This window comes from Sebastes umbrosus, chromosome 18 (assembly GCF_015220745.1).
Source record: "Sebastes umbrosus isolate fSebUmb1 chromosome 18, fSebUmb1.pri, whole genome shotgun sequence".
Taxonomy (NCBI): domain Eukaryota; kingdom Metazoa; phylum Chordata; class Actinopteri; order Perciformes; family Sebastidae; genus Sebastes; species Sebastes umbrosus.
The window spans coordinates 13,445,354-13,459,456 of NC_051286.1; the positions used below are offsets into that span (position 1 = coordinate 13,445,354).

The 14,103-nt window shown below is 40.5% G+C and overlaps 2 protein-coding genes across 2 annotated transcripts; one reads left to right on the top strand and one right to left on the bottom strand.

Annotated features, from left to right (window-relative positions):
- Positions 1 to 1,181: 1,181 nt before the first annotated feature.
- Positions 1,182 to 13,550, bottom strand: parp1 (poly (ADP-ribose) polymerase 1). Its single transcript, XM_037751261.1, has 23 exons — positions 13,291 to 13,550; positions 11,403 to 11,565; positions 10,757 to 10,872; positions 10,449 to 10,663; positions 8,354 to 8,444; positions 8,133 to 8,249; positions 7,769 to 7,945; positions 7,021 to 7,183; positions 6,633 to 6,773; positions 6,278 to 6,517; positions 6,099 to 6,164; positions 5,873 to 6,005; positions 5,441 to 5,636; positions 5,209 to 5,337; positions 4,997 to 5,080; positions 4,649 to 4,771; positions 4,427 to 4,555; positions 4,173 to 4,271; positions 3,794 to 3,946; positions 3,497 to 3,624; positions 3,324 to 3,385; positions 2,977 to 3,091; positions 1,182 to 1,987 (listed from the first exon to the last, which is right to left on the bottom strand). Exons 1-23 carry the CDS (start codon positions 13,411 to 13,413, stop codon positions 1,906 to 1,908), a joined length of 3,045 nt encoding a protein of 1,014 aa, XP_037607189.1. The 5' UTR covers positions 13,414 to 13,550; the 3' UTR covers positions 1,182 to 1,905.
- On the top strand, positions 8,460 to 10,376 carry LOC119477291 (adenosine receptor A1-like). The gene has a single exon (XM_037751311.1). It carries the CDS (start codon positions 9,102 to 9,104, stop codon positions 10,167 to 10,169), a length of 1,068 nt encoding a protein of 355 aa, XP_037607239.1. The 5' UTR covers positions 8,460 to 9,101; the 3' UTR covers positions 10,170 to 10,376.
- Positions 13,551 to 14,103: the final 553 nt, after the last annotated feature.

Consider the following 14,103-nt stretch of genomic DNA (forward strand, 5'->3'; position numbering starts at 1 on the left):
ATAAACTGTTCATCTGTCAAATGTTTCAAAAGTCGCTTAAAGGGTCATTTAATTGCTGTCTTGTAATTGCTTTTCCCCCATGTTGTCCATGTATCTGTTTTTATGTTTTTTATTTTGTCCCACTCACAATGTTGTTTGGTTATGATTGCCCAGATGTCTTTATAGACATTTATATCAATATCCTCCACACAAACACTAACCATACACTTCCACGCAACACACACACACCGATTAGCTTTTTTGATATATTTACTGTATTGTTATTGTTGTTATTATCTTGTCCTAATTGTTTGTTATCACTATTATGTAGTCATATTATTTCTTTATATTAATCTTGTCTCTAGGTGGAGGCTTCAGATAAGCCCAGTGGGTTTTTTGCCTCTTCCTGCACTGTATATTATTAAAAAAAAAAATTGTTTATGTTGTATAGTCTTAAATTGTGCAAAACAAATAAACAAAAAATAAATAAATAAACAAATAAACAAATAAGCACTCAGCATCCCTCCATTGTCATACAGCACTTGAGTTTATTGTGACATATTTAGTTTTTTCTTAAATGTTATTCATTGTTGGGAGAGGGTTTTAATACTTTGAGTTTAAATATTTTTTCATGCAGGTGCAAGCTGTTTTACCTGGAACGCCTCACGAAATACACCATTCTCTTACAAATGGTAAAGTATATTCCAATCCAAATTTATTTATAAAGCAGAGTTAAAAGCAACAAAAGTTGACCGAATTGCTGTACAATTATACATAAAAAAACAACACAATAAAACACTAAGACCAACTTAAAACCAACAGGACATTAAAATAATAAAAGACCAATAGGAAAGGAAAAAGGATTAAAATAGTCAACTCTCATTCCGAGCCAAAAGCCAAGGAATAAAAGTGCGTTTTGAGGTTTGATTTAAAAACAGGCAGTGTGGGGGATGCTAATAAATACTATTTCTGTGTATACAAGTAGGAGGGTTTCTAATGATTAAATGTCTTACAAGATCCAGATTCAAGCCCCAAGCCCTGCTGGAGAAGTCCCTAAAGGTAATAAATCAAGTATCTCATTACTTTGAAAACTTTCATGCAAGTTTACATTTATTTCCACACTGAAATCAAATCCAAAATTGAAATTGGATCCAACCATGCAGTGGAAGAAAAACAAATGATTCACAAACGCAGTCATGACGTTTTTTTGATAACCTTTTATTGTATTTGAGGTAAGCGAGAAAAACACTAAGAAAAAGTGTGACACATACCATGGCAGTCGTTTTCTTTTACAGAACACTTTGCGTAAACGCTAACCACATTTATTTATTTCCATTTGTCGGCAAGGAAGACAGCTTGAGAGACAAAAAACAAAACATAATATATACATGTCAAACCTCGTACAGTATCTTTGAACCCAACAGTCTACGAAATGTTCGTCTCAGCGGCTACTTACTGGTTTGTGTACGTCTGCGGATGGGTTGTTCACAACTCCTTCTAAAACTTGCAGTACTAGGCCTTATTAACTAAAGGTTTATTAAAGAATGAGGAAATAAGATCCTTTTTTAAATTCAAGATAACCACGTGAGACAGAAAACTATGTTCATTTCTAAACCAAAACCTTTCTATGTAGTGTGCACTGTGCTTCAACCACTATATTGAACTATGATTTCTGTGTCTGTTATTATGAGCAACTCTGAAGTAGGTATTTAAATACCTAATGTGTTACTAAGGAAAGGCTGCCGGCTAGTTAACCTGATGAAAAAAGCAATAAAGTGACTAGAGATTTCCATTGACCATTTGTAAAGCGTGGTAAAGCATCACTCCTTTTACCAAACGTCTTCTGTTGCAGAGAATGAAGCCCAGGCGTTTGGAGGCAACAGTGGTCTTGGTTTTCACTGAAGAGGGGTTCGGACACGGCTCCTCTCACCAGAGGGACGTCTGGTAGTTAAACTTGATCTTCAGGAGATACTTCATGTTTATCTGCGACACATCATACACAATGTATCTGGAGGAGCAGCGGTTAAAGAAAAAAACAGACACTAAACAGATAATATGACCAACACAGCAAAACAGGAGGAAATTTCACACAATTTACAGACATGAGGTGAACAGAAATAGATGATCTACGGGAAGAGATCATGAATTAATGACCCTGTACAGTAAATCATACACTTTGTGAGGGAATTTGGTTAAGACAAGTACCACAGAGAGGTTTTAAACTCAACACTCAGTCAGTCTAAGTCAGTGATTTACGTGTCAGTTTATGTCAGAATACCTTATATCAGTGATTCCAGGTGGGTCGCAGGAGATTTTATTAGGGTCACCAAATACATTTGCAGAATTTCTTCCAGTCTTTTATTTAAGATATATATATATATATCTGCAGGACACCTTTGTGCCACATGAGGGAGCCTGAAAGTTCACATTGTTCTGATAATTGTAGCCTACTTATAACACTGAATCTAATATGGAAGGCTAGCGTACGTTGTGTTTGTTTTACTGATGAGGAAAACAACGAGATCCTGTTAACTCCACCTAAATGCATTTATTTGGTTTCATTTATAAAGTATTTAACATGTGTATCTGTTTTTAATACATGCTTAAAAATGAAGTTGTGATTTATCAAATGTATATCACTTCAAAACGGCTGGTTTACCTGTTCAAGTTAATATAAGTTGATGCGGAAATGGCAGTAAAAACGGTCAGGAATGTTAATTTATGCACACATTTTCTCTTCTCACGATTCATAGATAAGGCCTATTGTGACTTGGGTTGCGATGGTTCGTCATATTTAAAAAGTGGGTCTCCAGAAAATAAGTTTATTTCATCCTAGTATAAAACACTGTTGGTGCTTCAGAGTGATCTACACCGAGTCTCTGACCCTGCAAACTACTAAAACTATTAAATAAATAATTATGAGGCAAAGCAGGAAAAAGGTAATTTGGCAAAATGATTATTAAATTCATAACCCAGGTGGTCAGTATTAAAGGATACTCGTTGTACAGGAGACTTGTGTCATCGATGTTAGTGTGGCTTCCTTTTCCCACAGGCACTTGCACCCCGTCCAAAGTGACAGATGCTCCGGGATCAGGAGCAGTTCTGCCCACGCCTGCGAGAAAAGAATAAGTTAATGAATGAAAGTCTGTAGCAGAATACAAACCAAACTTCTACCTATTATTAACAAGATGTACTTCAGCTCCCAAATGTCCTACCATAATAATGGCTGTGTTCAACAAAACAAGTTATGCAAATCAGCTAAATAACACATTATTAAGCAAATATGTCTATGCCTAAACGTTTCTCAAACAGCCCATTGACATTCAAAATACACGTTTTCTCACCTTTAACACTGTGTTTGCCCTTAGGTAATTTTGTAATGTGGGACGCCTTCTTCAATTCATGCCTGCATTAAAAAAAAGACACATTCATTTATATTATTATCACATCTTTTTAAAGCACAAGTAAAGATGATATTTAGGCTTTCCTTTTTTTAAGAACTCGGACTGTCACTTACATGTTGCCGAGGGCAACCTCGGCCAGCAGCAGGAGACCTACGGGGTCTGACTGGGAGGTGTGACAGTAGTTCGCACTCTTGGACACCATGTCGGCAAAGTACACACCTTTGCCGAACATGTAACCGGTCTAGAGAAAATAAAGCACAACGGCGATGTAGCACAGAACAAAACAGAAAGAAAAATCAAACTAAAAAGAAGACGATGAAAGCGACGGTATTACAATGTTGCATAAGAACAAATGGAGGAGCAGCTTTTGGTTCCCCACAACTCAGACTAACCACATACAAAAAACTCACCACTGGGGCCTCTGGGGGGGCAATGCGAAGACCCTGAGACATGATACCAGCGTAGTTGGTGGCGCGAGAACCGTGCCACAGTAGCTGGCGGTTGTGTAGCTCCTCGAAGGGACGGAAGCGTTGGCGCTCTCCCTCTCGGACTACTTTGAAGATCTAGAAGATGGGATAAAGTCAGGAAACACAGTGAGATGGTAATTCATTCTAGACATACAAAGGTACATACAGTAGGTATATAATAATTAACAGTAATACAATCCACATTTTTCGGCAGATGAAACTTAACATAATTAGTTTTATTAATATTATAACCTAAAGATACTGATTTTGAAACTTATTTGACTGCTGTTGAAAAATACAAGTTTTAAAAAAGTTGACGTACCTCTTGCACTTCCAGTGTGTAGGTGTTGTGTGTAGCAGCGTGGGTGTTCTTAACATATTGTATAATGATCTCAGCCTCCTCTGTAGTTTTGTCAACAACCTGTGAAATAACAAATATATAGCATACTGTAATCTTTCCATACATAATCTCTTCATACAATGACCGTGCAGTAGATTATTCTTAGAGAAAAGTAGATCATCTTGCACATCGTCTGTAACTGTGACAGAGTGAAACATGGAGTTTACGCTCCTCACCTCAATCTTGGTCTTGAGTTTCTCGTAGTTGATGTCGATGGGATCGCTCTCGTTGTCCTGGGCGCCGCCTCTCAGCAGGCTGTACGCCACTTCGATGTCCAACAGGTTGTCCAACATCTGAACTCTAGCCTGAACAGTGATGTATGTGGATGTCGTGAGATCCATTTATACTCCATCCACGTATAAAGCAAGAGAAAAATTGCAGAGTGTTTGTGTCCTTACTTGAATGTAGTCCAGGCTGTTGAGCAGCGGAGGTTTCTTCATACCGAAGTCGTGAGGAATCAGGGTGTAGAAGCGATTGGAGAGATCCAGGATGTGGGCCTCACCCAGACAATCTGACACAGCCTATGATAAAACAAGACGACCAATATAGTCAAAATGATTTAAAAATAGATTGCATGGGGAGAATGTGTGCTAAAAGCACTGGCATAGAAGCCCTACTTATAGAAATGTCACAAATTTATCACAAGAGTCCAACTGAATTAAAAGGAAGCAGGAGAAGGAACTGAATGTGTTAAAGTGGATTGCAAATACACCAGACAGTACTATGAACGGTTGTTAGTTGCTGACCTGCTGTACGTCAGTGAGGAGAGCGTAGGCACTCTGGATCTGCCTCTTACTCAGCTTTCCAAGGGGCATCTTCTGGAGGTCAATCTGAAGACAGGAGAGGAGAGATAAGCTGTACGTATGTTGGGATACATAAAAGAATAATGCACACACTGAGGTTGCATTAACACTATAAAGTTGACATACACAACCACAAACAAATTAAAAGGTTTTACCTCAAACTCCACCATGGCCTTCTTCATGCTCTCTACATCAAAGATCATCTTGATCAGCTCCTGGACGGGCTTGGCCAGCTTGGACTTGGTGCCGGCGGTGGCCGTCAGCCTCTTCACCGCTTCCTCATCCTGTCAAGGAACATGAATGCCACCGAGACAAACAGTCAGATACAGAAAAAAAACATACTGTTGGATATCTTCTCTCTAGTTTTGTGTGTGTTAATGTGTGTACCTGTCCATAGTCGATCTCCAGGGGGTAGAACTTGTTGGGAAATTTGGTGAAGTTGGAGGAGCTCCAGTCGTTGCCCGTCTTCTCTTTGTAGACACCCAGGAAGTTGTCCAGGGCAGAGTTCTTGTCATGAAACTTGTCCAGCTTATTGCCTCCGATGGTGGTACCCACTCTGCCCCAAGACCTGAACACCCAGTACCTGCACATATAGGTGAGATAGTTGAGGTAGAATGATTATTCTGATACAGAAATTCTCCGATTATGGCAAAAATAATGGGAAAAAGGAAACAAACAGTACCACTGCACTGCAGCTAGCAAGCTAAGACATCCCATAAATTGAAATTGAAGGGGTGTCTAGAGTAATATGTGGCTTTTAATAACCTCTGCACAACAAAAAAAAAAGGAAGTGAAATGATTTTCTGCAGCAACACTGACCGTTTCTGTACATCATCCTCCAGCAGCTGCAGTTTATAGTAGGAGTTAGTTCCTCTGACGATGTCCACAAGGCCCAGCGTGGCACTGTACATCTTCCCGCTCTGCTCCAGGACATGAGCGCTGTTCTCAAGACCTACAAAATCAAAATTCATCAGTCAAAGTCAGAAGACAAACAAAAAAACTGGACGGAGAAATTCTGTTTTCAATGCAGGGCGCTCATGACTACCTGAATCTGGATCCACAGCAGCTCCTCCTTTGACTGTGAGTTTCATCTTCTTGGATTTGCTACCACCTGTAAAAATAAAGAGTCCAAAGCTATACATGAATCATCCCTCTAAAACACGACCAAACATTTAGATAAACATCTATAAGCACATGCATTAACAACATGTATATATCCTTTACCTTCCTCCTCCTTCACCCTGCCTGTGCTCTTGGTAGCCAGCGTTCCAGACTTGGAGGCCGCAGACGGAGCTTGAGCCTCCACTTTGACCTCTGCACCCCAGGGTGAGATGGCGTGCAGGGAGACCAGTTCCTGGAGGGCTTTACCCGACGACTTGATGTCTGTAAGGAAATCCTCGGCAACCACGCGCACGCCGGCGTCCCTCGCTTCCTCCATCTTCTTACTCATCTTCTCCACCTCCTCTGTGAAAACGTTGAGGTGTGATAAAAGATGGCAAGTTAGAAAAGTGGAGATGTGACATTGAGGGAACTCACTGGCCCACATATTGGCATTTTTTTTTTTTTACTGGTTACTCACTTTTGGTGCTGAGGCAGAGCGAGGCCTTATTGGCTGTGCTTGTTATCTTTCCGCCCATCTCCTCTACAACAACCTTCAGATCATCCTTGTTCTTGGTCAGCTTGCCCACAGTCAACAGTTTCATACCAGTAAGAGGTTTGTCTGTGGGACAAGAAACACAGATATTACAAAACAACACCACTGTATGGAAGTATTTGAACTATTTGGTGTTCAAATTCCACTGGCCATAGCCGTCTTCTGTTTATTTAAATACGATTTTAAGTGCATATTAAATGCATCAATTAAATCAAATCCCAAGCATACATAGCAAACAGAGAGGATGCAAAATACAATTTTTTTTTATATATTTGCATGATACTGATGCACTCCTTCGGGTGTCTTCACTAACCTGCAGGTGCTCCCTCGGGCAGTCGCTCAGTCGGAGCGCTGGATGCACTCGCCAGGGGTTCTGCTTTGGCTTTGGCGAGGGTTTGGGGGGGAGCCTCCTTCGGGTAAACCCGGTCCTGTCGTTTGAACTTGAATTTTTTCAGGAAGGGAACTTCGTGGAATTCCTAAAATGATAAAGCCAAAATATTCCAAATATTCGTAAAATTATGACAAGAATAGGTGGCCTTTTCTTGATCTTTTTATTGGAATAACGATTCTTTTCGTGATTAATCGATTAGCTGTTTGGTCTATAAAATGTCAGAAAATGGTGAAAAATGTCGATCAGTGTTTCCCGAAGCCCAAGATGACGTCCTCAAATGTCTTGTTTTGTCAAAGATATTCAGTTTACTGTCATAGAGGAGTAAAGACACCAGAAAATATTCACATTTAAGAAGCTGAAATCAGAGACTTTTGACTTTTTTTCTTAAAAAAATACTCAAACTGATTTATCGATTATCAAAATAGTTGGTGAATAGTTGACAACTAATCGATTAATTGTTGCAGGTTATTTTATCCACCATACAATGTTAGCTACAGCACTGTTCATATCGCTAACTGAATATAATCAACAAGACCAATTAATACTTACATTTCCAACCATAACTCAGCTGCTATATGAAACCATTACAATGACATGAATACTGCTCAAGACAACAGGTGGTGATTTAGCTATAAAGGGCCAAACGAAGCCCTGATATGAGGTGACCTACCTTGGGGATGACCCAGTCTTTGCGTATGGGTGTTGCAGTTTTGAACACACACTTAGTCCAGGCTGAGATGTCCCCTGTACAGTAATACGCGTCGCCCTTGAACACCACCTGGCCCTTACACTCCTTACAGGCCTCCAGAGCACCAAAAGCCATGCCGTCGGCCAGGCAGTCCACCAACTGTAAACAACACACACATGCTAATGATGGAACAGCATCAGGTATTACAGGGGCTACAGTTGCAGTTGTTTATATGTTACATATACCAGTGGTTCTCAACCTTTGTTGTCAAGGACACCTATGGATTTTTTAAAATGCCATTTCATCTTGAATTCAGTTATAGATAAACAAGATGAGAGTCTCTTACATTGGACTCTCCAGAGGGAACCTCCTGGCTATTTGCAATCAGCAGCTCCTTCATATCGTTGGTTGAACAAAACTTCCTCAGCTTGTCTTTGATTCCCCAAACCAGCTGGCTTTGGTTCTGCAGATGCACGGAAAAAAACACCACAAAACAGAGCAGCACATTAAAAACATGGTCACCAAACATAATGTAATGTTAATACAATGGAGGAGAAAAAAAGATACCTTCAACTGCTCCTCCAGCTTCTTCTTCTCATCCTCTTCCTCCTTCTTCTGTTTCTTTGATACTCCGTCCACCTCGTCAGCTTTACGCTTCCTGTAAGAGCAAAAAGAGAAGTTCCAAATAGTTTTCTTCCTAACTTTTAATTTGTTGTTTTGTATTTATCTAATAACATCCCAAGTTAACTTCCTAAATGAGGCCAAAAGGGATGCTGGAACAAAACTAGGATTTGGAACAAACAAGCCTGACACCTTTATTCATTAGGCTAATTCATTAGGGCTCCATCAGTTAATGAACACACACACACACACACACAAGCAGGTACATGTCTCCACGATCCCAGGTGTCAATGCTGATATCATCCAACCTGCCCTGACAAGAAATATCCATTAGCCTCCCTGTGAGAGCAGACACACACCAAATCATCAGTTAATGACTCTGGCTGATCCTTCGGAGTGCAAAAAACAAGACAAACATCCCTTATCAGATATATCAAGAGGAAAGAAGGGAAATCTATAAAGTAGCGTCCACCAGATTTGTCCTAACAGAAGACTTTAATGTGAGGAAAGGTGTGTGCAGTTATCAGGATGGCTGCTGTCAGAATAACGACGATGTAGACCTTAGTTTCTTCTTTTTAAAAAGAATCGTCCTGCTGTAGATTGGTGAGTAACTTTTCTGCTTTCTTGTATTTTATCGCCCCGTTGAGCAGCTCGACTTCTAACTTGAATCTTATTTCTTTCTTTAGAGACGACCATGGAGAACACCACTGCACAACTCTACACTTTCCACCAAACTACACCCCCTCCGTCATCTCCTTTCCTTTCCTCCTCCAACCTCACCTCCTCCCTTCCTTCACCTCCGCCCGCTGACCTGGTGATCTCCCCTAACGTGGCGTACATGGCGGCTGAGCTCGTCATCGCCTTTCTCTCTACAATCGGCAACGTGTTGGTCTGCGCTGCCGTGGGCCTCAACCGCAAGCTGCGCACCGTCACCAACTACTTCTTGGTCTCGCTTGCGGTCGCAGACATCTGTGTGGGCGCGATTGCCATTCCCTGTGCCATCCTGACTGACGTCGGTTTACCGCGTCACAATCTCTACCTGTGTCTGCTCATGCTGAGCGTTTTAATAATGTTCACCCAGAGCTCCATCTTCAGCCTGCTGGCGGTGGCTGTGGAGCGCTACGTGGCCATCTTCATGCCCTTTCGCTACCAGGTCCTGATGACGCCTCGCAACGCCGCGTTAGTGATCCTGACCACGTGGCTGCTGGCGTTTCTCATCGGGCTCGTGCCTCTGATGGGCTGGCACAAGACGCCGCCTGATTCAGGCTACTGTTTCTTTGTCTTCGTGGTGGACATGACCTACATGGTCTATTTCAACTTCTTCGCCTGCGTGCTGGCCCCCTTGGTGATCATGTTTCTCATCTACGCCCAAATCTTCGTCACGGTCAAGCGGCAGGTGAGGCGCATCGCGTCTGAGCAAAGCGGCAGAGGGGAGGGACAGATGAGGGCTGCGGCCAGCATGCGCCGAGAGATGAAGACCGCCACTTCGCTCTTTCTGGTTCTTTTCCTCTTCACAGTCTGCTGGATCCCGCTCCACCTCATCAACTGCTTCCTGCTGCTCTGCCCACGCTGCCCTGTGCCGCTAGAGTTGCTGCTCGCCGCCATCATCCTGTCACATGCCAACTCTGCTGTCAACCCCTTCTTGTATGCGTACACGATGACAGCGTTCAGGGACACCTTCAAGGCAATTTTCATGTGCTGCAGGACGGTGGGAGACAGAGAGGTTTCGAATGCAGCCAGTGGTGAGGATAGAGAGCGCTGAGATCCCAAACACTGAACGCTGTCTGTCGCAATCTTAAAGGGTTGGTGCAACTATAAGGATGTATACATAATGTAGAAGGGCTTTGGAAAATAACATTTTGATGCTAAAACCTACATACTTGTACATACAAATCTGAATGTTTGTATTTGAATACATGAGGAACACCACTGGGAAGCTACAGAATGATATAAAAATCTTAGAAAAAAACAATAATAATGGACCCACCCTTTAAGTACCCAACCTGCACAAAAGAATATCATCCCTTCTTCTTCATCTCACCCTTCAGTTTTGACAACAGGGAGCCTCTTCTTAAGCTCCTCCATGTCTTCCGCCCGTAGTGCGTTGAAACCCTTCAGCTGAGCGGCGCTGTATTCCGGCTTGAAGACCAGTTCCTCCCTGCGGCTCACGAAACACGCTGTGTGGTACCAGCGGTCGATCAGACCCAGCTGGGGCTTCTCCGCGTCCACAGTTTTCTTGGATACACGGATCTGATCCTGAAGGAGAGAATCACAGACTATATATAGAGGTCATATTGAATACATTGATAGCATTTGCATAGATGTGTGCAAACAAAAGTGGCTGCTAACCTTTTCTATTTTCTGATCGCAGCCTTTGCATGTGCTGCGGTTCGACTTGGCGTATTCGACCGCAAAGTCGTTCAGTGTCTTCTGTCCTTTAGCTCCGCTCTTCTGGTCCCCTTTTCCTACAAGAAGGAAGGTATCCAATTTGAATTTGCAAGCAAACCAAGAGTAATCAATCAAGTAATAAATAAACACATCACAGGCAGTAATCGTAAAGATATTGAATAAACATTATATCAAACCTCTGTGAGATACTACACTATAAATAGATGTTTCATTTATTTTATATGAGCCTGTTTGTTTTTTTCACTGATAAAGGCAATGGGATGATGGGAGAATGTGTTCACTGTTTGCTGTGAGTTGCTGCTTCACTGTCATGATGTATGATGATCTGTACACCTGTCTGACAGAACAACGTTTACTAAGCCATTGAATGAAAGCCCATAGTACCTCTATGTATGAGTGTAATAAGCTGTTTGGCAACCTGAATAGAAAAAAATGCTGCTAAACACAAATAGACTACAGCAGTACATTGCTGACTGTCATCTCCTGTAGGTACTGACTATGAATAAGTACCTCATGCAACCCCACTTCAAAACACCCGAACTATCCCTTCAAGATGTAAGTGAAATGCTAAAAGTGGAGAACTGACCTCCTGCCGCTCCACCACTTTCAATGGCCTTTTTGACCTTCTCCTGGTCGTCCCAGCGGAGGTCAGAATACCCGCCGATATCAGCCGTGGACTGAGCCGCTGCTCGCAGCCAGAAGCAGGAGAAGTGGTGCCAGTGGGGGACTTTCCCATCGAACATGGGCGACTGCCAGACAAAGAACAAACATGTTATATAATGTCTTTCATGTCTAAGGATTTATTCTGGTTGGATGATTGTTTAAAAAAGTTGCGTTTTAGGAAAGGAATTTTTTGTGGCAAAGTTTATTTGTAGAGTTTGGAAGATGATACAAAATATGTTGTTTGCAATGTAATGTTATATGTAAGAAGTTCACTACCTAAATTAGACAGCAATAGGCAGGCATTGCATAAACACACAACATGATTATTTAATCTTTAGGCCTATGTATTGAAAGGTCTTTGTTGTGTAAAAAAACAGTAACACAACTTAGATTTTTTTTTTATGGTCATTCAGAAACCCTAAAGACTTGTAATTTTGGGACTAGACCTCGAGGACTCGAGACTTGACTTGCCCTAAAATAACTACTGATCTACATGAAACTAACGATGTTGTTAAGTAGGCTAACTGTGGTGGTTTATGGAGGCAGATTCTGATACTTCTTAGACTAAAGTTCATTTAATTTCATTGTTTTTGGACAATAAGTGAATAGAAATATGGTAACTGGAGTTCACCACAGCAATGCTATTTTTGGCATCTTATAGATCCATGTGGGCTGGGCATTTTGTATGAGCATGACACAATAAACAGCCACTACCACCAGGGAGGATGGAAACACAAACATACTTAAAGTGGCCAATGTAATCAGTTTTTATCTGGACTACAAATACAGGCTTTTCTATAAATTATACAAAGTGGCTTATTGAAATATTACTTTTTAGTAAAATGTCATAAGCAATAAGCAATTTTCACATCTATTATTATTATATATATATATATATATATATATATCTTGACCTAATTGTTTTGTTATCACTATTATGTAGTCATATTATTTCTTTATATTAATCTTGTCTCTAGGTGGAGGCTTCAGATAAACCCAGTGGGTTTTTTGCCTCTTCCTGCACTGTGTATTATTCATTTATTTTTTTGTTATGTTGTATAGTCTTAAATTGTGCAAAACAAATAAACAAATAAACAAAATAAGCAATAAAGTGATGAACCTGTGCCTCTGCTGACTGTGAAAAGTCAAGTGATTGAGAGTCTGGAGCTGCTCCACACACCATGAATAAGGAGGTTTCTTAGGCTCCTTAGTTAATTAATTCTGGAGAGAGGTTCAGGTTCATCACTTTATTGCTTATTTTGTTTATTTGTTTTGCACAATTTAAGACTTTTACAACATAACAAAAAAATAAATGAATAATACACAGTGCAGGAAGAGGCCTATCTGAAGCCTCCACCTATAGAGACAAGATTAACATAAAGAAATAATTCTCTCAAATACAAAAATACATGTTTGTGGGTAGTGAAATATTTGCAGATCATGGTACATATTTGTGAATTGTCTTCTGTGGATTACAACTAATAAAGTGCAATAAAAACTTCCATAATTCATGCATTGTTTGTGTGCTGTTTGAAGTCTGTAAACAGAACCTGCAGCTGCATAAACATGCATTAAATGAACCCATGCATAGCAGAGATGCTATTGAGATTTGGCTCTTTGTGAACAAGATTCAACAATGTTAACCATTTAAATGCTAACTAAAGGCCTAACCTAACACATCTGAACCCACACTGTAAACTACATACTTTCATTCTCTCTTAAATGCATTAATACCCCCTCTACTAGCAGATTAAAGCAGCTTATTTAAACAAGCTTACAGTGTGGTGGTGAGCTAGCTAGCTACCAGTTACCTGCACCATGATGGCCATCCTCAGAGAGTCCTTCGCTATGTTTTCTTTGCATTTCTTGCACGATGCTCGGCCGCTTTTGGCGTATTCAGCCTTGTACAGCTTGTCCTCTTGAGCGTCCGCCATCCCTTCTTTAAGATTACTGCGAATTAAAAGAGGAGCTGAGGAGGAACTTCTCTCTGGATGACAAGGAGACACAATCAATGCTGCACACAGAGAGAGAAGAGAAGAGAAGAGAAGCCAGCATGCCTCCTGCACAGGAACTACACAGAGGAGCTCTCACTCTGTCTCTGTTTCATGATACCAAAAACTTCACCCCACACAAAGCATCAGCAGCTCTATACATTTACAGATATTACCACTACACATTTACTCCAGTGGTGGAAGAAGTATTCAGATCTTCAATAATTAAATAATTAAGTATCCTTTTTTAAATTGATTATATCTGTTTTTGCATGTGTATGTACTGCGTGTGTGTATATGTATGTATATGTGTATACAGTATATATATGTTTATATAAATAGATTTTATTTTATTTTATTGTTTTTAATTTATTTTTTTTTACTTGTGTATATTCTTTTTACTTATTTATCTATTTTTGAATATAATATTTTTTTCCTGCACTACACTCATTTTTAACAGTCTCTTCTGCACTATATTCACTTTTTTAATAGTCGTGTATCACAGCTGTTACCCTGCACTATATTCAGTTTTTACAGTTTTCTTCATCTCCTTGTATTTTTATATCTGGTATATTTTTTTGTACTTTGTACTTTGCACTACTAACTTTGTTAATGCCTTTTTACTAACATGTT

What these genes read in the sequence shown, in the direction of transcription:
- parp1 (XM_037751261.1), bottom strand. Translation starts at nt 13,413, where the DNA reads ATGGCGGACGCTCAAGAGGACAAGCTGTACAAGGCTGAATACGCCAAA. An exon ending in GCTCTGCCTCAGCACCAAAA is followed by an intron (nt 6,518 to 6,632) that starts GTGAGTAACCAG and finishes ACGTTTTCACAG; the next exon opens with AGGAGGTGGAGAAGATGAGT. An exon ending in TGCTGTGGATCCAGATTCAG is followed by an intron (nt 6,006 to 6,098) that starts GTAGTCATGAGC and finishes TTGATTTTGTAG; the next exon opens with GTCTTGAGAACAGCGCTCAT.
- LOC119477291 (XM_037751311.1), top strand. Translation starts at nt 9,102, where the DNA reads ATGGAGAACACCACTGCACAACTCTACACTTTCCACCAAACTACACCC.